At 50.2% G+C, this 21582-nt stretch overlaps 1 protein-coding gene across 1 annotated transcript in view; it reads left to right on the top strand.

Annotated features, from left to right (window-relative positions):
- The window catches only part of Cngb1 (cyclic nucleotide gated channel subunit beta 1), a 70625-nt gene that overhangs the window by 28982 nt on the left and 20061 nt on the right, over window positions 1–21582 (top strand). The window contains exons 15-25 of the mRNA XM_050143406.1: window positions 3842–3929; window positions 4295–4367; window positions 4534–4574; window positions 8475–8478; window positions 11901–12066; window positions 14168–14275; window positions 14736–14893; window positions 16505–16660; window positions 17713–17921; window positions 20019–20069; window positions 20502–20588. Of these exons, the coding sequence (XP_049999363.1) occupies window positions 3842–3929; window positions 4295–4367; window positions 4534–4574; window positions 8475–8478; window positions 11901–12066; window positions 14168–14275; window positions 14736–14893; window positions 16505–16660; window positions 17713–17921; window positions 20019–20069; window positions 20502–20588 (1141 nt within the window). The remainder of the gene's footprint in view (window positions 1–3841; window positions 3930–4294; window positions 4368–4533; window positions 4575–8474; window positions 8479–11900; window positions 12067–14167; window positions 14276–14735; window positions 14894–16504; window positions 16661–17712; window positions 17922–20018; window positions 20070–20501; window positions 20589–21582) is intronic.

Genomic DNA, 21582 nt, shown 5'->3' with positions numbered 1-21582 from the left:
TACAAAGCAAGTTCCAGGACAGCTGGGGCTGCTACACAGAGGAATCCTGTGTTGAAAACAAACAAACAAACACATAAACAAATAAACAGAAAGATAGATAGATAGATAGATAGATAGATAGATAGATAGATAGATAAATGTTCCATCCTGTCCCTAGCATTATGAAAGTCTTTCTTTTGGGAAAACAGCCCTCTACCTCTGCCCCTCACATCAGAGCCAGGTGTGAGGGCCAGATGTTGCCTCTTCCTTAGTGCATCCTGGTGTGTGCTCCGCAGTCCACACACCTATATACACAGTGCTGGCTCTGGGTTACTCCCCCACTGACCCAGTGTGCCTGAAAGTTCTGGCACGTACCCCTGTTCTTGAACTGAACACCTCCAAAGGCCAGTGGCCATGTAGGCCCACACCAATGTATACGTGTGTCTTCAGGAAGAGTGACATGACCATGCATGCATGCATATGTGTATGACACACACTGGCTACACACACTCACATATGTGTTTACATACATGCATCATTGCACGGGCTCTCATGTGTGCATTAAAGGTACTCGTGTACATGTTTGCACGTGTCTACTCAGTGCAGGTACCCCAGGCACACATACATCCACACAAGTGGTCACCCACAGTTTTAAACTCAGAGAGCTTTGGGGCTCTGTGATGACAGTCAGGGATCCTGGGTACACACATAGGAGGTGTGAAGCTGGGGACAGGCTGGCCTGGGTTGTTACTGTCTGGGGAAGGATGCCCTTGGCCAGCTTCGCAGAGACACAGGTTACTGATGACGTGGAGGCCCTGGTAACACAGATGGTCACCTAGCAACCCTGTCTCTGCAGGCAATAGCTCTGCTTTTCCTAGCAACCTTGGCCCATGGTCCCCACCTGCCCTCTCTGGAGCGTTCCTGCAGTTCCCTGCCAGCCCATTGGTGTGGCGAGAGGCAGGAAGGACCGGTGGCTCCATGCTGAACCAGTCACAGCATCATAGAAGCTGTTGTCCCGCCTGACCCAGGGCTCTTCGCGGCTCCCCTCATATGTTCCAGTCCCAGGCTTGGTGTCATTGTCACAGCCCCAGGCTGACCCACTGCAGCATGGGCCCCCCTACCAGCAGAACCCGAGAGAACCAAGTAGGTGGCTGCTCTTGTCTTTGGGCTCTTGTCCTCTCCTCCTTCTGAGCTGGGATTTCAGAGGAGGAACATGCTGAAGGTGATCTACAGACCTGAACTTGGGGGGGGGGCATGGCCTGTGGAGGGTGGGGGAGGAGTAGGCAGCTAAACTTAGATGCTGGCATGGCTACTGCGTCTTATTACTTAATCCAGGGGCCTGCTGGAGGCCTACCTCAGCCCACCTCTGCTCTTCTGGGCAGAGATCCCTGGGACTTGGAACTTTCTACACGTTGAGGGGCTACTGCTTCCAGGCTGGACAAGAGGGAACCCTGGCAAGTACTGAGCATAGGGTTGAGTAGAACAACATGGCCTTGGTACATGGACCCCTCTGCAGCCCCTTGGTAACGGGGACAAGGCCACTGTTGTGCTAGTAAATTGCTTTGCTAGCTGAGGTTGTTTATCAAAAGCGTGTGTGCGATGGCCTAGCCTGCTGCCCAGGCTGCCCCTGGGATTCGCTGTAAGGATACAAACAGATAATAAGAGCTGCTAGATTGTGTGGAGCCAGGGGGAAAGCCAGGTCTGTTACTGAGCCCACTTCACAGACAGGAACATTGAGCTTCGGAACTGTGTTTTTGGCTGCCCTTCCAGGAAGTGTAAGCTTGGGCCTGGCTCCTCCAAAGTGAACCGCAGACAAAGCCAGCATCTCACTGTGTTTGGAGAGAAGAATCCAGAAGAATCCTGAGATAGCATTTAGCATTCTTATAGCTTATTCTTATCAGGCTCCCTGATCCTATGACCTCAGACAGTCCACGCAGGGTCCTGTCTTTTTGACACAGGAATAGAAGAGGACACCTGGGGTTCCAGGCAGGGTGACTCGCCCCAGGCCACAGACACCTGATGCTGGGATGATCTGGACAAGGAGGCCTCTGGCTGGTGTTGAGTGCTGTAGACAAGCCCGGCGACTGTTCTAGAAGGCCCATCTGCTTGAGACCAACTTCTGCTTGTGGTGGGAGACATAATACCAAGATCTGTTAGGAGACCAAGAGAATATTGGAATATTACTTTGACAGAACCTAAGGCCTCATGGATGTTAGGCAAGCTCTCTGTCCTAAGAAACTTCTAATTTCTTTTTAAAAAAACAGACCCAAAGAAGAACTTGCAAGATATGAATTAACATTGTTCTTCACACAAAGCCACCAGGAAGTAATCTTAACATATTTTTAGGGGTGAAGAGATGCATGAAGGATAATGTACCAGGACATGGTCAACGAGACAGTGTAGACATTCAGGATGGCAGCAGGCAGCAGGGTGAATACCCGGGATTCACCCTGCGAAGACTGTGTGACCACAGGCTGTCTGTAGACCTCTCTGAATCTGGGCTTTCTAAGATGGAATAATCTCACCACAACCCTGGCAGGGTTATTTGGATAAAGGAGCAGGAAGATGACAATGTTGCAGAGAGCTTGGAACATGCCTGGCACACAGCTCACAGAAGCTGCCATGGCCATGTGAATACATGCTCATTCAAAATCCTTGGCAGGAGACTTCATATAGACTTCATTATATTTTGTCTCAGCTCCGGCTTACCCACCCTGGGAGAACTGAGAAATGGCCCATAGACAGATATGACACCTTGGAACATCTGCTATAAACCCTGGGGGCAGGGCTCTGATAGGAGGCAGGACTTAGTTCTAACTACAAAGGTCACATAAGAATCTGGGCTTGGAAGTACATGCGTGGAATCCCAATACCAGGAAAATCACAAGTTGTAGACCAGCCTGCAATACGTGGCAAATTGTAGGCTAGCCTGAGCAACACAGACTGCATTTTCAAACATCCAAGTGTGTGTTTTGGGGTGTTTAAGATAGATTTCTATGTAGCTCAGCCTCAAACTTGCTATATAACCAAAGCTGGTTTTGAACTTCTTATCCTCCTGCCTCAACCTCTTGAGCACTGGGTAGACACATGCTAACGTAGCATCCAATGTCAAGACATTCTACCTGAAAAACCTGGTTCAGATTCCTCTGGAGAATGAGATCTGATACCCCTGACCCCTCATTCCAAACAGAGTGGGAGCCCCATTCACACAGATGAGAGCCCTTCTGTTGGCCACAGTCTCCTCCCTGCCCATCCAGCCTCCACCACCCTCGACCCTGTCACTCATATAGACTTGCCAGCTGGGCCAGTGATGTCAGGGAGCCTCCAGCATTGTGCTGTTGACGCGGAACTCACAGGGAAGAAACCACAAGGGCCTTAGGTTAAGGTTTGTGATACTGGTTAGGGCATTTCACTTCTGTCCACCCACCCCCATGCTGAGGATGGAACCCAGGACTTTTTACAGATTGGGCAAGTGCTCTACCACTGAGCTACACACCAGCCCTTGTTTTTCTTACATAGGTTTCCTTGCCTGCAGCCACCAAGATTTCCTTCAGACTTGGGGAAACCCGGGGTTCACCCCAGAGATGCTTCCTTGAACGTCCCCTGTGGTGTCCTCTTTCTGGACCAATCTCCCCAGTCATCCTTGAGGCCCAGGGAATAAGCCACTTCCTTGGGGGAAGTCCTCTTTCCTTGTGTCACTGTGGCCTTTACTGCAGTCCCTTGTCTCAGACAGTAGTCTATCCGTGTGGATGTGATCTAGTCTCTTCTGTCTCTATGTCCCCTGTTTCTGATTGGCCCCCAGCACGGTTTGGAAATAAACCTTCACTAACACTGTCTCTTTCCTCTGTCTCTTGGGTCACAGTGTCCTGCTGGATAGCTGTTTGGCGGTACAGGCTGATGTGGACCAGTGCCACCTAGGCAGGACACAGCCACAGATAACATCGCTGCAGGTAGAGAGACCCAGGGAACCTGGGGCCATTAATGATGGGGTTTGCTGGTGAGCTGTCCACAGGACAGAGAAGGCTAAGATTGGATGTACGGGGTGGGGGAGGTGTGGTCCTGGAGTAAAGATTCTGGGTGGGGGGTTGCTTGGGTAGCTTTGTCCCCTTGAGCAGGGTCTCATGGGGATCCCCTCAGCATATGAGATAAGTCCTGGGTTTAGGGTCTTGAGCTTCAATGCATACTTCCATCTTTAGGTGGTAAGGCACCTCCTCGGATGGCCCAGGAGATGAGCTGTCCCCATTGGTACGGGGTGGGGTAGGAGTTGGGAGGAGTCCAATGAGGTACCCACTCTCCTCTCTATGTGTCTCTGAAGGAGTTGCCAGAGGAGGAGGAGGCGGAGGAAGTGGAAGAGGAGGTAAAGGAGGAGGAGGCCACAAGCTCAACAGGTAGGAGTGACTTTGTATAGAGATGCCCCAGGAGATTTTCTGACTGGCAGCAGCCTGGGGTGGGGCTCTCTTCCGTACTGTCCATCTCCTTCCTGCCTGGGGCACTTCCATTCTGTCCTAGGCAAAGAACCTCCTCTGTGTTTTGGGGCCACATGGTTTCAACTAGAAGATGTCTTTCAAAGGTACCGGGGAAATGCTGCCCAGAGCGTTGGGGAGTCTTGCCCGGCCAGCCCCTCCTGCAACCTCCTCCCAGGAAAAATTGTACCATAACCTGTGCAGGGAGCCTGGGGGTGAATGGGCGGAGTCTGTAAATGACACGACCACGTCCCATCTCTGTGGCTACACCCCATGCTTCTGAGTATGTCCTGGGTGGGGGAGCTCCATCTATACCCCACTCTTTACTGTGGTCTTTGCCATCACAATCCCAGGCCTGGTGTCCTCGTCAGCGAAGAGACACCATGACCACAGCAACTCTTATAAAGGAAAGCATTTAATTGGGGCTGGTTTATAGATTCAGAAGTTTAGTCCATTATTGTCATGGGGCAGGGATGGGGGTGGAGGGAAGCATAGCTGCACACAGGCAGACACTGTGTTGGAAAGGTAGCCGAGAGTTCTACATCTGCATTGCAGACAGCAGGAAAGAAGAGAGACCCTGGACCTGGCTTGAGCATTTGAAAACTCAAAGCCCACCCCTCCACCCACCCCCACCCCTGTGGCACACTTCCTTCAACAAGGCCACACCTCATAGTGTCACTCCCTATGTGCTATGGGGGACTGTTTTCATTCAGACCACCATACCTGGTAACCCTAGGGATTGGGTGCTAAGGAGGAGGCTGGACCATTGCCCCTGGGCAGATGACACTGTGGCCTGTAGGGCTGCATTCCCCCACGTTCTGACCTTCAAGCTTCTGGTCCTAGAGTTGCCCAGTGAGGCTGGTAGATTATTTTACTGATAGCAAAACTAAGGTGTGGTGTGTCCCACTGTAGAAAAGTGAAGGCACAGACTACATCGGCTTCCGGTTCTGCCTTGCTGTGCAACCTAGGTAGCTCTGTCAGAGTGGAGCAGGGCTAGGACCTCCCACGCAGGCTGAATGGCAACGCAGCCTGCCACTCAAAAGTCTTCTCTATGGACATCAGCACTCATCTCTAGGAACCTATGATGTTCAGGCTGGACCCTAGACTTCCACAGAGATGTGACGGCTAGAACAAACAGCATGCTGGCTCCATTCCCTTCCTCAGGCAGTGTGGGACAATAGTGCTCACCCCTACTCAAAAGCCGATGCCTCAGTGTCCCCTAGAAACTGCTTAGAGACATAGAATCCAGGTCCTACCAAGCCCTGCGGAGCCAGGATCTGCCTGCTGTCTGCCTCACTGTCTGGTGACTGTCCTCATGTTACCATTTGAGGCAGTAGCTTTGAATCCCTCTTCTCGGATAGCTGAAGCAAGGCTGGGCATCAGGACCACGTAAGCCTCTTCTAGGGATTCTAGCCCTAGGGTCCTAGCGCTGTGTCTGTTTATGGCTCGAAGAAAGATGAACTGGTTGCAGGGTTTCTTATTTTTTTTAAAAAAAATTTATTTATTTATTTATTATGTATATCATATTCTGCCTGTATGCCTGCAGGCCAAAAGAGGGCACCAGACCCCATTACAGATGTGGTTGCTGGGAATTGAACTCAGGACGTTTGGAAGAGCAAGCAATGCTCTTAACCTCTGAGCCATCTCTCCAGTCCGGTTGCAGGGTTTCTTTAAAGAGGAAATTGTCCCGAGCTCAGCACATTGGAGCCTGGTTTCTGAAGTTCCAAGTCTTTCTGCTCCAGATTCTGAGTCTGTTATCTTTTGAATCTGACACGGGGAAATACTATTATGGTTGATGAGCAGACTCATGGCTCCAGGAAGAGCCTTGGAGCTGCTGGGTGGATCATCGGTGTCCCTTGGTGATGCTTTTAAGGGTGAGCGTTGGGAAAGAAAGTGATGCTTCAGGGGGCTGGAGAGATGGCTCAGCGGTTAAGAGCATTGCGTGCTCTTCCAAAGGACCCGAGTTCGATTCCCAACAACCATATGGTGGCTCACAACCATCTGTAATGAGGTCTGGTGTCCTCTTCTAGCAGGCATATACACAAACAGAATATTGTATCCATAATAAATAAGTAAATATAAAAAAAAAAGAAAAAAAAGAAAGTGATGCTTCAGACCTGAACAGGGCTGATGCAGCTGGAAAGTGTTAGGTAGGTTTATGTCAGTACTCGGGAGGAGCCTTACCCTCACTATCTTCCTCAACTCAGCTCCTGATTTCAGTCTCCAGGGTCACGCCTCTGCCTGCCACCTTCTGGACCCAGTACCATGGCTAAACCAGGCCTGAATATGGAACTGAATCACTTGGTCCAGGACCAGCCACCTGGCCAGGAGGGACCCAGGCCTGGCCCCCCAAACCCAGCTGAGCACCTCCCCAATGTGCCCAGCTATCGTCCCACAATCACCCGTATTCCTGTCCTCGTTTCCCGGAGGACAACCTTGTCCAACTCCAACTTCGCCAAGGAGACCAGGAGCTCCATCCGTCGCCTGGGTAGTGTGACCTTGCCCCAGCATGCTTGGGACGTGGCACAGTGGGGTTTCTGCATGGCTTGGGCTGTCTTTCTGCCTATGTGGCATGCTGCAGGAACTTGCTTTGAGCTCGTGGAGTTCTCTTTCTTCTCAATACCTCCCTCCCACTTTGCAGTGACTTAAGGGTTAGTCCTTTTCTTTCCATATGCCTACAGTGTCACAGTTGGTGATTTAGTTCTTTGACTACATGCCCTTTCTGCACATCATCATTTTATACGGGCAGTTATCCCCACTCTAGTTTAAAAAAAAAAACATCCGGCCCTAGCCGGATGGTGGTGGCACACACCTTTAATCCCAGCACTTGCGAGACAGAGGCAGGTGGATCTCAGTGAGCTTGAGTACAGCCTGGTCTACAAGAAACCCTGTCTCAACCCCCCACCCCCAAAAGTCAGCTCTTTAGACCATGAAACTTGGGAAGAACGCTGGTAGGGGGTAGGGGGTCACTCCCATCCTTAATTGAAGTTCTGTGGACAGTCAGTAGTGTCTGTGGGAGTGGGAGTCAGTTTTCTTTAAGGCTATGGCTTCTGGTAGGTCAACCATGCCCCCATGGATGGCCTCCTACCCAGAAGTTTACATGAGGAGCACAAATTGGAGTTGATAGGTTACTATAAAAAATAAAAAGGACATGAAGGTGGGGGAGTAGGAAGGTGAGGTGGGCCTGGGAGGATTTGGGAGTGAATATAATTAAAATACATGGTATGAAATCCTCAGGAATTATCAATATTTTTTTTTGTTGTTTTTTTCAAGACAAGGTTTCTGTGTAGTTTTGGTACTTGTCCTGAAACTAGCTCTTGTAGACCAGGCTGGCTTTGAACTCACAGAGATCCACCTGCCTCTGCCTCCTGAGTGCTGGGATTAAAGGCATGCGCTGCCACCGCCCGGCTAAATAAAAATGTTTTTAAAGGAGGGGACAGAGGCTATGGAAGGAGGGAAATCAGATGGTGGGGTGATGTAAGGTCCATCGTAGGTAGACTTGCCCGACTGAGAGTCTGCTGGGCTTTCTGAGGGTCATTGGTATCTGTCTCAGGGACAGTGGAAGCAGGCAGGTGCAGGCAGGCTGGGAGAAGGGGTTCTCAGGATTCAGTGCAGATTGAGGGCCTGTCCAACTAGTCCCTGGGCTGCTACTGCTAACTGACTAATGAAAGATAAGGTACTTGGGAACTGCAGGCGCCCTGAGGTAACCTCTGTCCCCTTCTGCCTTGGTGCAAGCCAGTCTGCCCACTCTCCCTTTGATGTGACAGACATTTGTGCTGACACTGGGCCAGGCTGTCTCCAAGATCAGAGCAGGTAGCAGGAACAGGATACTCCATACGAAAGGGCCTGCTGTCCTTGTCTGTTCTTCCTGAATCATGTGGGCACAGTGACAACCAGGTTCTGTCTGCTGCTCCACAGAACCCCTAACTTCTGCCTCTTTTCTGGACTTTCTTATTGTTTTTATCTAATTGTATGTAAACAGGAAAACTTTCGATGGCTAGTCAAATGGACAACTGGCGTGGTTTGCACTAGACAGGTGTCAACAGTTTGCTTCTGTATTGCAGAGATAAAATATTGAACAAAAGCAACTAGGGTTTATTTCAGTTTATACTTCTAGGTCCATCCCTGAAAGAAACCAGCACAGGCTCTCAAGGCAGGAACCTGGAGCAGGAAAGGCACACCGCTTTCTCCCTTTTAAATTAGCAATTAAGAAAATACTTTTTAGACATGCCCACAGGCTAATCTGGTGGAGGAAACTCCTGAATGGACTGGAAACTCTCAGATAAGTCTGGGCTCTGTCCAGTTGATTGGTAAAGCCAAATAGGAAGCTAGGCCTAGCTCAGGCCTCAGGAAGACTGAAGCAAGAAACCAAGACTCTAACCTCAAAACAAAAACAACAATACCTCCCCATACACCAAAAAAAAAAAAAAAAAAACCCCCCCCTAAAACAAAAAAAAAAAAAAAAAAAAAAAAAAAACCCACAACAACTCAGAAACAGAAACAAAGCATCAGTAGGAATAACCACAAATACATGAAAGAAAATGGAGCTGTGAAATAGAGCCTGCTGAAGGCTTGGAGCCCAGAGGGGCTTCCTCTGTGTCAAGGCCATGAGAGCATTGACCTTGGTGGGAGAGTGAGGACAATGGTGTCATGGTCTCCTTCTCTGCCTCCCCCTTTTCTGGTCTGGGCGTCTGGAACCATCTAAGTCATCCCTAGATCTGGGGACTCCGACTGGGAAATACTCCCAGGGGTGCAGTGAGGGCATCCAGGGATGCCCAGGGACCAGGATTGAAAGACAGAGTGCAGCAAGAGTGTTGATCCTGGTCTGGGTGTGGTAGTGCCTGCTGTAATCAATCCCAGCACTTGGGAGTTCAGGCTAGCCTGGGCTACGTAGCAAGACCTTCCCTCAAAACAAAGCTGGCAGTTGGTTAGTCACGCTAAGGGCTTCTGAGCTGGGTCTGGTCTGCACTAAAGCAGGGTTCTGAGCTTTCCAGTTCCCTGAGGGACAAGGTGGAAACTGAGTAACAACACAGAACAGATGGGGAAGCTTACAGGCCCTGCCTGACTGCTGAGAACCTATGACCCCTGACTCTCAGGAAGCTGGGGGGAGACCATTGGTTAAGCCCAGACTGCATAGTCAGCTCAAACCCCAGCAAGACCCCATTTCAGTGGGCGGTGGAGGAAGGGAATAGATGTAAATACTTAACATTTAAAGCACAATAACGGAAGCCCAGCAATAGTGGTACATGCTTTTCATCCCAGCACTGGCAGAGGCAGGCAGATAGATCTCTGTGAGTTCAAGGCCAGCCTGGTCTACAAAGCAAGTTCTAGGACACACCTGTAAATCAGCACTGGAGAGACTGAGGCAAGAAGATTGGAAATTCAAGGTCAACATGGGCTATGTAAGGAAACCCAGGAAGGAAGGAAGGGAGGGAGGGAGGGAGGGAGGGAGGGAGGGAGGGAGGGAGGGAGGAAAGGAAAGGAGAGGAAAGGAAAGGAAAAGAGGGATGGAGGGAGGGGAAGGGAAGGAAGGCACGCTGGCCAGCAAGATGCTTCAGTAGGTCAGGTGCATGTTGCCAAGCCTGGTGATCAATCCCCAGAATGGAAGGGGAGAATCAATTCCTACAAGTTGTCCTGTGACTTGCGCGCGCGCACACACACACACACACACACACACACACACAATGGCAACTGCTTACACACCACATGTAATAAATAAATGTAATTTTTTTTCAAGACAGGATTTCTCTGTATAGCCCAGGCTGGTCTTGAACTCAGAGATCCACCTGCCTCTGCCTCCCAAATGCTGGGATTAAAGGTGTGTGCTGCCGAGCCTGGCTTAATGTAATTTTTAAAAACTTCCCAAGAGAAAGGGAAAGGGGGGGTATGCATTGTAAGTGCTTAACAGTAAACATTCTCTCACTATTCTGAAAGTCTTTCTCTTTCTAATATTCTTAGTGTAGGTCAATCTAATATAAACCTGTCTCATCTGAACTGCCCTCTACCAGCTGATTGTTTCTCCCCCTGTTGGGGGTGTGGCAGTGGGGAGTCCTGCCTAGGGCAGGCAGGGGTAGAGGGCATTCCCTGCCTGGCTCCCTGAGTCATACTTGCTGAGATTGGAGCAGACCTTATGTACATGCTGGGCCTGGAGCTGAGGCCATGGGAGCAGCGTGGGGACCCTGAGGTCTAAGTTTTGCTGTCCTTCCTCTTCTGCTCCCATGGTGACCTCTCCTCTTCTCCTGAGCCTGGAGGACCTCTTGTCAACCTAGCACAGCGGTTGTCAACCTTTCTAATACAACCCTTTAGCACAGTTCCCCAACCATAAATTTACTTTATTGCTACTTCATAACTGTAATTTTGTTATTGCTAGGGATCCTTTTTTGTTTGTTTGGTTGGGTTTTTGTTTTGTTTTGTTTTGTTTTTCAAGACAGGGTTTCTCTGTAGCATTGGGGGCCTATCCTGGAACTAGCTCTTGTAGACCAGGCTGGCCTCGAACTCACAGGGGTTCACCAGCCTCTGCCTCCTAAGTGCTGGGATTAAAGGTGTGTGCCACCATGGCCTGGTTTAGGAATCTTAATGCAAATATCTAATACATAACCCCTGCGGGGGTCGAGGCCCACAGGTTGAGAACTGCTGAATTCTAGCAATTGACATGATCTGCCTCAGTGTTGAAAACACTTTCCCATTCTTGCTTGTCCTCCTCTGGGGGAACATATGACTTAGCAAAACAAACACCGAGGCCTGAGGCCCCCTTTCCTTCCCATTGGAAACTGTAAGCTCTGCACTCGACTTTCCATGCTGGCTGTGAGCAGAAGCATCCCAGGGACAGTGATTTCGGAGTACCTTTCCTGCCTTGCTGGGGAGCAGGCTTGTGTCCTGCTGCCTGTAAGGCTCCCTACGGGGTATAGTCAGCCCTCCAGTGTCCTCTAGGTCCCCAAGGTGCCACATGCGGACTCTCCAGGAAGTACCTGATCCTGAGAAAGAAGGTCCTGGCTTTTCAGAGGTCCAAGTAGACAACAGGTGACTCTGGGGGCCTCTGGTATAGACGCTAATACCCTCCAAAGCAGATTCCCGGATAAACACTTGACTAAGACAGCAATACCTCTGAATTGGAGACCCTTCAAGAATCCAAGGCCTCGGTTCCTGCCCTCCCTACAGGCATGGAAGACGTAGTTTCTCCTACCTTGAGATAGGAACAGATGGGCCTGTCTGTGTGACACTTAGTCCCGGCCTCCCCAGGTCGCCGCTGATTGCCACCCTGGGAAGTTAAGAGAGAGACTGAGGCTGGATTTCGAGCTCCTGTGTTTGGGGCTGGGGTGGTGGTAATAAGCAAGGATCTCAGGCTGCATGGAGCTTGGCTGGGAACTTCAGCGGGGAGGCAAAGCTACCAGAGACCCTTCAAATACAGCCCCAGAACCTGACTTCTCTCTCTGACAATCCCTTCCTTCCTCTTCCCAGTACCAGGCACAAAGGAGCACCCAGAGCTCCAGGTAGAGGACACGGATGCTGATGCTGACAGTCTCCCCCTCATCCCAGAGGAGAAGGTCCCTTCACCGGAGAGACCACCTTCACCTACCAAATCTGATACCCTCAGGGTCCCGGGCTCTGCTGCAGCAGTTCACAGGTTAGCCGTGATGATTTGCTTGGGCTTTTGTCCTCGTGGAGCCGTTAGCCTGATAGATGAATGGGAAACAGCAGGGCTGAGATCTCCTCTGCTGGTGGTCCTGAGAAGTTCTCAGAGTCCTAGTCCACACACCCTCAGCTGCGGGACAGAGAGATGCTGCCGAAGAAGGCAAACATTTTCATATACACTAAATGTGACAGCTAACTCCTACCCCCTTTTATTTTATTTTATTCTACATTCAGAGTATTGCTTCCTAAAGAACACATATGATTATAATTGGCAGAGAGCTAGGCCTTGTTTATTTTTCCTCTTAATTTTTTCTTTTCCAAGCTCAGGACCTCGCACACTAGTCAAGAGCTCACACTCCCAGCATCTCTGAACAATTTAAAAACGTGTATTTATTTAGTGTGTGCATGTGCCATGGCGTGCATGCGGGGGTCAGAAGACAACTCTGTGGCATCGATTTTCTCTCTCTACCTTTGCGAGATACTGGGGTTGACCTTCAGTCTCCAGTTTTGCGCGACAAGCACCTTGTCCCACCGAACCGTCTCATCCACCAGCACCCAGGGCCTCCTTTTTGAACTGAACCACTTGACTGTGTTATCACAGTGTCATGGCTAAAGCACCCAGCCAGACCACCCTCTGGGCCCCTAGCTGATCCTGGTGCCACTGAGTTCAGCACACGGACCCACATCCTCACAGCTGGGCAAACTCTGTAGCCTCATTCTGTCCCACGAGCCCAGGTGTGCTTGAATTCCCAAGCTTCCTGCCTCTGCTCCCCCAAGGTGTGACTACGGAGGTGTGACATCACACCTAGCCTAACCTCTTTTATTTCTTGTATGCCAAAGGACCTTTTTATGTGGGCCCATCCACATGCATTGTCGTGTTATTCTCATGGGGAACACTCACGTTTAGGTCCTAAGCCCTCATCTTGTTCCCTACTGTTCAGACTCCTCCCTTGACAAGCTAATGCATTGCTTTTGTGTGCTAACACGCCTATCTATGTTCGTGCACTAGCATGTCTATCTATGTTCGTGTGCTAGCATGCTTACCTATGTCCCCAGACTCTGGGTTCCATGCATTCATATATGCTAATATGAGTCTTTGGGAAATGGCCATTTTTCTCTTCTATGTTTATTATCTCATGTTCGCTTCTAAGCGAACACATGACAATACCCTGTTAGAAAATGGGAAAGAAACCGAGAGAAAAACACACACACACACACACACACACACACACACCAGACAAGGACACACAGAGATACATAGACACACAGAAATCATTCCTAACTGTTGACCTGACCTGCATCCTCCAGGTACCACCTATGTGTTTCTGTATTAACTTACTCTACTCCACCCTAAGCAGATCTTTCTCTGAGGCTGGGGATTTTTTTTTTGTAATGTTAATAAATTTCCATCTTTCTCAGGTTTTTTAGTTCCTCCATAAAGCAACTCATCACCACTCTTGAAGGTGGAAAAGTCCAGAGAATTAACCCTAAGTTGCCAGTGTCAAATAGTTCCAAGGGCCCCGCTGCCCACAGCAGATTTAATCAGACAAGATACTAGTGGCTCCAAATTTGGCTGTCTGTGGTCTTCCTGAATGACAGGGCCTCCCCCAGATAACTTAGCTTCATTCTTTAGTTAGGAGCCTAGCAATAAAATGGAGGGGACTTGTTCAAGGTCACATTGTGGTCTGGAGAATGAACTCCAAGGCTTTGCCTCACAGCTGAAGGGTAGTATGATATGAGAGTGGGGTTGGGAAAACTTCAGATCAGAAACAGGAGGCAGAAGGACAGACGGACACTTAGGCAGAGACTTAGCTAAGGGACAGCACCTCTTTACGTATTGGGTAGATTCAGTGCTGCTTATGGAAGAAGAGAAGGAGGCACTTTAGCATTTAAGCACTGTGTCAAGGTCAGACTCTTAAGTTTTCCTGATACTAAGTCCATGCTCTTCACTTTGGGCCAGGCCACTGAGAGGTGTGCAGACCGAGGTCCCAAGATCAGGCCCTCTCTCCTCCCAAGAACCAGTTCGAAGCCCATCATTTACTTCCATTAGCCGGCCTTCTCTGAAGGGTGTATACCTGTCTGGGTCCCTACAGGAAGAAGCTACCTTCTCAGGACGATGAAGCCGAAGAGCTCAAGGCACTGTCACCCGCTGAGTCCCCAGTGGTTGCCTGGTCAGACCCCACCACCCCACAGGAGGCTGAGTAAGTGGGGGTCAATATGGAGAGCCACGCATTAGCTGTGTAGACTACTCTGTTGGAATAAACAGGTCCCGATGATCCAGCAGCTAAAAAGACAGAATTCTTCATATGTTATAGCCACAGATCTATCTGTGCCTTTCAGGTCAGTGGAAGTGTCTGTTGCATGCAATCATTTAGGGACCCAAGTGTCAGTGATTCTGCTATCTTTGTGCAATTTATAACAAGTTCTGGTCAAGACTAGAGAGAGAGAAAACTTGAGCCACACATGGTGGCACAGGCCTATAATCTCAGCTACTGCAGAAGCTAAGGGAGTGAAATGTGTCTGGTATTGTCAGAAAAAAAATGGCTGGAGCGGCCTCCCTTGGGCTCTGCTAGAAGTGGAGGCATAGACATTACTCAGCATAGGCCTGGGGTCCTGGGCACCCTTCCTGCTTGGTGTTTATCCTCGGCCGTGCTCCCACAGTGGTCAGGACCGTGCAGCCTCCACAGCCAGCCAGAACAGTGCCATCATCAACGACCGGCTCCAGGAGCTGGTGAAGCTGTTCAAGGAGCGCACGGAGAAGGTGAAGGAGAAGCTCATTGACCCCGACGTCACCTCCGATGAGGAGAGCCCCAAGCCCTGTGAGTGGGGATGGAGGTGGCCATGGGCCAAGGAGGGTGGGGTGCCCGGGGAACCCCGGCACCTACTCATGGGGAGAGTGGCGAAAGCAAATGGTTGGGGTATGTGAGAAAAGCCCAGAACCCCAAACTCTAGATTTGGGGCTTAGATGTGTACTCAGGAGAGAAAGAAAGTCAAAAGTGAACTTGGTCTTCTCAGCCAGTGGCTTATAGACTCTTCTGCCTCCTTCTCCCATAAGGGAGGGGGCTAGGATATCTATCTCAGGCTGGCTATCAGCCATAGCACAGCTGCTCCGGGAACAGTCTCTCTCTCTCTCTCTCTCTCTCTCTCTCTCTCTCTCTCTCTCTCTCTCTCTCTCTCTCTCTCTCTCTCTCTCTCTCTCTCTCGGCCTGGCTGTCCTGGAACTCATGCTGTAGACCAGGCTGGTCTCAAACTCAGAGATCCTACTGCCTCTGTCTCCTAAGGGCAGGGACCAAAGGTATGTGCCACCGCCGCCCAGCAGCAGGCTGTCTTTATGTTCAGAGGCACAGGTGCCTTGCTAGGGCCAACTGAATAGTTCTTGTTTTCTTTTTTGAGACCAGATCTCATTCTATAGCCCCAGCTGGCCTGGCACTCATCCATAGTCCCAGGTTGACTGGGAACACCTCCTACATGCTGGTGTTACAGGTGTGAGCCAGCGTGCTGGTCTAACGTCTCCTTCTTTAAGGAGTTGTCCAACAAGGTGATAAACGTCTGGAACCCCTAGCACTTGGGAGTCTGAGGCTGGAGGATCACAAGTTTGGAGCTAGCCTGAACTATATAGTGAGATACTGTCAGACACAGAAACAAAGACAGAGAAAGAAAATTTACAAGAATGAACTCAAAGATGTTTTTCTTTTCCTTTTTTAAATAGAATCTCACTGTGTAGCCCTGGCTGGCCTCTAACTCACTTTGTAGACCAGGCTGTTCTTGAGCTCACAGAGATCCACCTGCATCTGCTTCCCAAGCACTGGGATTAAAGGTGTGTGCCCCTATACTACAAGCTTTTTGTCAGGGATATTTTCTAGGTTTTTCTGACAAGGGTTGTACACTGGAACTCAAATGCCCATGACAGATGATCAGAGACTGACTTCACACTCTTAACACTAGAAACACAACCGTGTTGGACCCCTAAGAGCCAAGCTGCAGCATCACAGACCCACGCGAGGCTGAATCTCAGGCAGATAGTGGAGCTGAGTCCTACTCTGAGAAGTCTGATTTCACAGGTCCCCAAGGAAGATGGGAGCATTGGCACAAAATGCCCTGCCTATAAAAGGAGCAAGGAGTCCACTGACATACATATAGACAGACAGACAGACGCACATGCGCGCATGCACGCACTGAGACGAAGTGTGCTCTCGAGGAGCACCTCCTGGCTGGGGTGTAGGAAGAGCTGCCAGGGACTGTGGAAGAGGGAGCCATGGAGTTCGCTCCCAAGGGACGTATCGGCTTCTGCACTCAGAGTTTATGAGCGAGTTGTGTGTTTGGACGTGTGGAGGCCCTTGTAGTCCCAGCTCTGTGGGTGGGACCTTTTCCCTCATATCCTCCACAAAGCCCCGGGGCTGGGTCAGATGGTCACTAGTGTCATCCCACAGCCCCAGCCAAGAAGGCCCCAGAGCCGGCCCCAGCGCAGAAGCCCGTGGAGGCGGAGGCAGCAGAGGAGGAACACTACTGCAACATGCTCTGCTGCAAGTTCAAGCGCAGGCCCTGGAAGATGTACCGGTTTCCCCAGAGCATCGACCCGCTCACCAGTGAGTCCCCTCGGAGGGGGTCACAATTCCTCACACTTTCCAAAATGATTCCACATATACTTGCCCAATTCTTTAACACAAGTCCCTGGGCTAGGAACATAGATCACACCCATTTTACAGATGAAGAAGTTGAGGCACAAAGGAATGAACTACCTGAGAAGCAGCCAATTGGACTCCTCACCTTGACCTTGCTAAGTCTTCTTTCCAAGCTGGCCCTGTGGGCTCAGAGCAGAAGCAAGGTGGAGTTCGTCCTAATTCGGAGTAGATTCCCATGATCCTCTGTAAGTCCAGACCATAGTCCTCCAGCCCAGCACCCACCCCATGTGCACCACACTTTACAGTTTACGCTGGAGCCCCTTGCCTTCTCAGCTGGTGCTTTCTTGTGACTTTGAAAAGACCAAGGCAGGTGCCAGGGAGGAATATCTTAGTTAAACAGGGAGTCACCCAGGGGTAGGACCCCAACCCTTGGTGTCTACTGGGTTTCTAAGATACCAAGTCATCTCTAGTCTGCCCAGGTATCTGCCCATATCTGTATCCATCTGTCTGTCCACTCTCCGTGTGTCGTTTACTGCTCTAGAATTCCTAAGACAGAAAATTTATTGTCAAAAACTGTCCATGGGCTGGTGAGGTAGCTCGGTGGGTAAATATGCCACCCAGGACTTACAACATAAGTTCCATCCCGAGGACACACACGGTGAAAGGAAAGAACCAACTCCCGAGAGTTGACCTCCAACCTCCAAAATACTCTGTGGTACCCTATGCCCCTCCATAAATAAATGGACATAATAAAAAATTCTGAAAGAGGGAAAGCCAAAGGGGTTTCCACTTAGCTGTCTGTTATCCAGTAACACCACCATGCCCCCTTATCAGAAGACTGTGCCCTTTCATGGCCCATCAGTGACCTCCATGCCCACCTATCCCCTCATCCACTCATATACCTGTCTGTCTGTCTATCTTCCGCGGAGTGAAAGCGGAGTGAAAGCCACACGCAGGAGCCCGGGGGGAAGCGTCCTGCCTTGCTGGCCTTCAAGCCCATCCCTGTCGCCCCTCAGACCTCATGTACATCTTGTGGCTGTTCTTCGTGGTGCTGGCCTGGAACTGGAACTGCTGGCTGATCCCCGTGAGGTGGGCCTTCCCGTACCAGCGGCCGGACAACATCCACTTCTGGCTGGTGATGGATTACCTGTGTGATCTCATCTACCTCCTGGACATCACCGTGTTCCAGATGCGCCTGCAGTTCGTCAAAGGCGGGGACATCATTGTGAGTCACAGGCCGGAGGAGGGGGTGGCCGGGGCCTTCGGGGGACTGACCTTTGATGCTGTGGCAGGTGATAGAAAGAATGACAAGGAAACCCTGCAGTGGCTGCTCATGGCTGTGTGTCTTGGTTCTGGACCACTTGCATGTGTTCACATTACACATTAGATGCCATCCAGGGATGAACTGCGTTCTGGACCACCTGATAGAGTTAAAGAAGTGGTCCAGAGAATAGCATCTGGGGCTGGTGCACCTGCTTCATATTCTAGCTGAAGTCCTCTCTGAGCTTCAGCATCATCATCCATGAACAAGATAGTAACAGCTTCCCTATGATGCAAGTATTGCTCTGAAACCAGACGTCATATGCAGAGTGCAGGGCTCAGGAGCTGAGTGCCTCCTGCCGAGGGCAGGGTGATGAGCTGCTATAGGCAACAGCCTGAGCTGGCCCCTTACTGAGAGGAAACCAAAGACCTGACTGCAACCCTGCTGGTGTGACCCATGCCTAGGATTCAGGAGGTTGAGGCCGGTAGAGCTGAGTTTGAAGCTACACCAGGCTGTGTAGTCAAAACTTGTCTTTTTGTTGTTGTTGTTTTTTGTTTGTTTGAGACAGGTTATCTCTGTGTAGCTCTGGTTGTCCTGGAACTCACTCTGTAGACCAGGCTGACCTTGAGCTCAGAGATCCATCTGCCTCTGCCTTCCAAGTGCTGGAATTAAAGGCTTGTGCCACCACTGCCTGGCAAAACCCTGTCTTAAAAACATAGCGGCTTGGGGTGGGGGGAAGGGATAGGACAAAGGAAAGGAAAAGAGAGGCAGGCATCCTTGTGAGCAAGTCGTTTCCTAAAACTCCACACCGAGGGCTGGGTGTGTAGCTCAGCGGTACTTGCCTAGCTCCCGAGGCCCCGGGGTCCATCTTCACCATTGCAAAGTTAAAAAAAAAAAAGGTCGACAGTATAGCAAAGCTGGGGCTTTCTTTTCAAACAGCTTCAAGTGACCTCTTCTTCTGAATTAGAATTTTCTTTGATACTTACTGGTTGTAAGTATCAATGGAAGAAGTCAGGCCATTAACATATGGAAGGGGGCTGACAAGCAGGCAGAAACATATTAGGGAAAGGTTTTGGCAACTTTCATTATATTGATAAGAATTATGAGGGAGCCAGGCATGGCGGCACACACCTATAATCCCTGCACCCGGGAGACAGAGGCAGGGAGGATCTTTGTAAGTCTGAGGCCAGCTTGGTCTCCAGAGGGAGACCCTGTCTCAAAACAAAATGAGTCAAGGTCTCTGGAGAGATGGCTCAGCAGTTAGGAACACTTCCTGGTCTTCCAGAGGACCCAAGTTCAGTTCTGGCACACACATCGGGTAGCTAGAGGGGATCCAGTGCCCTCTTCTGGCCTCTGTGGACACCTGCACACACACACACACACACACACACACACACACACACACACACACACGAAGAAAAATAGAACAGTAAAAAGAATCATTTGATTAAAAAAGGAAATCAATAGTGTTATAAAGCTAAATTGTTAAGCTATATGGGGTTTTTGAGTTCCATGTAAGGGGGTTAGCATAACAGCTGGTAAAATAAAATGTACCAGTTAAGGTCTTGGACATTGTACCTTATGTGTAAGGGATGCTAGGCCAACAGCTGGTTCACAGGCCACAAACGCTATTATTAACAACAGGCACCATGAATTAAAGTGTAACATGAATCCAAAATCTAGGAGCCTGTGATACCCTGAGACAGCATATGCCAGAAATGAAAGTGTTGGTGACAATCGGGGAGTCGTTGGCCAGACTCCTCTCTAGCCCCATCAGAGAGTTGCCAGCTCTTCACAGATCAAGTGGGTAGTCGTCCTGGGAGGAGCCAAGAGTCCCCACTAGTCTAGTCATCCTGGGAGGAGCTGAGAGTCCCCACCTTCCTCCATCCATGAGATCACAGGCTGGCTGGTGACTCCAGCACAGCTTGTTCCTATGGTAGCCACCCACCTGCGACCACAAGACCTTCCCGGCAGCGTGGCTGTGTGTGCCTAGGAGGCATCCTGGCTCTCTCTGGCCATAACTTAATCTAACACCGTTTCCCCATCACTGTCTTCTTCCAGACAGACAAAAAGGAGATGCGTAATAACTATCTGAAGTCTCGCCGGTTTAAGGTGTGTACCTGGAGGGTAGGGGGGGGGGGGGATGAGCGATAGTCGCTGGGTCTCTGAGGACCTGGGTATTTGGGGGTCTGTGCTATGTAGTTCCTGGCACATAAAGGGAGGCTAGTCCCATCTCCCATGGGATTGCCCACTGGGCCATAAGCCTTCTGAGACAGCCCAGGCTGGGCAGCCCTCACAAAACACCTTTCCCTGTCTGTGTTTCCACTTCCAATTCAGCAGCACAGGGTCCCTTACCTTGGTCAGTAACAGAGCTGCACTGGAGATGAACGCCATGGTCTATGAAGCCACGCAGGGAGGCCTTGTGCCCTCTCATCTGAGGCTGTCCTGAGCATTCTGACCCTTCTCTGGCAGACAGAGGCATGTCCCTCAGCCCCCCTCCCCCTGAGGTTCTGTGCCTTATTCCCTGCCCCATTGGGATTTCAGATGGACGTGCTCTGCCTCCTGCCCTTGGACTTCCTCTACTTGAAACTCGGAGTGAACCCCCTCCTTCGCCTGCCCCGCTGCTTGAAGGTAAGACTGGCAAGTCCCCAAGGCCTTCAGTCCTTCCGTGCATGGCATGGGCACTGTCACTTGGGGAAAGGAAGGTGTCCCCAAGAGGAGATGCTGGGGAGGTGAATGCCCTCCGAGCATACCTTAGTAAGAATGAATAAGAAGCTTGTTTTAATTGCTGGTGACTCTGGGAAACTCTTGTTCATCTCTGACCCAAAGACTTTACTAATTCTAGTTCTCCAATTCCATGACTTGAATACTGATCTTACCATCTTTTATTTATTTATTATTTATTTATTTTGGGGGGGGTTTGAGAGAGGATTTCTCTGTGTAGCTTTGAAGCCTATCCTGGAACTCGCTCTGTAGACCAAGCTGTCCTCAAACACACAGAGATCCACCTGCCTCTACCTTCCAGTGCTGGGAATTAAAGGTGTGCATCACCACCGCCTGGCTGTTCTTACCATCTTAAGAATGGTAAACACAGAGAAGCTAAGGAACTTGCCCAGTGTCACACAGCTAGGCAGGAGTGGAGTCTGGATTTGAATGTAGGCAATCTAGCTCCAGCTTCATCCCTACAGAGCTTCTCAAAGGAGGGTCTTCTGCTTTATAATGGACTCCATCCAGAGCATTGGGAAATTGGCCCTTGGAAGGGCTGGGTGACTTGCTCAGGGTAACAGGAGGAAGGGCATGCCAAGGAGGGACTTGAATGCAAGGCACCCTTTTTTTTTTTATCAGCACTCGGTGTCATTCTGTAGTTTTATTCTGACACTCACTGGCTGGACCCAGGATCCTAGGAGGATTGGCCATGTGAATGTGGTCAGGACAGATGGCCATTCAGGGCACTCAGGATCCCCTAAATGGACTTCTCTAGCCACCCAATTAAACCTACTGTTCCCCTTACATGATACTGGTGTTCTTTCCCAAAGACAGTAAGCGGGGAGAATTACTAACAGGGGGACCATGACAACACCGTTTTCCTGGAGAAAGAGGGCAAAGAAGGTTATCCGGTAGCCAT

Source organism: Alexandromys fortis, unplaced genomic scaffold (assembly GCF_014885135.2).
Source record: "Alexandromys fortis isolate MF-2015 unplaced genomic scaffold, M_Fortis_MF-2015_v1.1 scaffold_1, whole genome shotgun sequence".
In the NCBI taxonomy this organism is placed as follows: Eukaryota; Metazoa; Chordata; class Mammalia; order Rodentia; family Cricetidae; genus Alexandromys; species Alexandromys fortis.
This window is presented reverse-complemented; position numbering and strand designations above follow the sequence as displayed.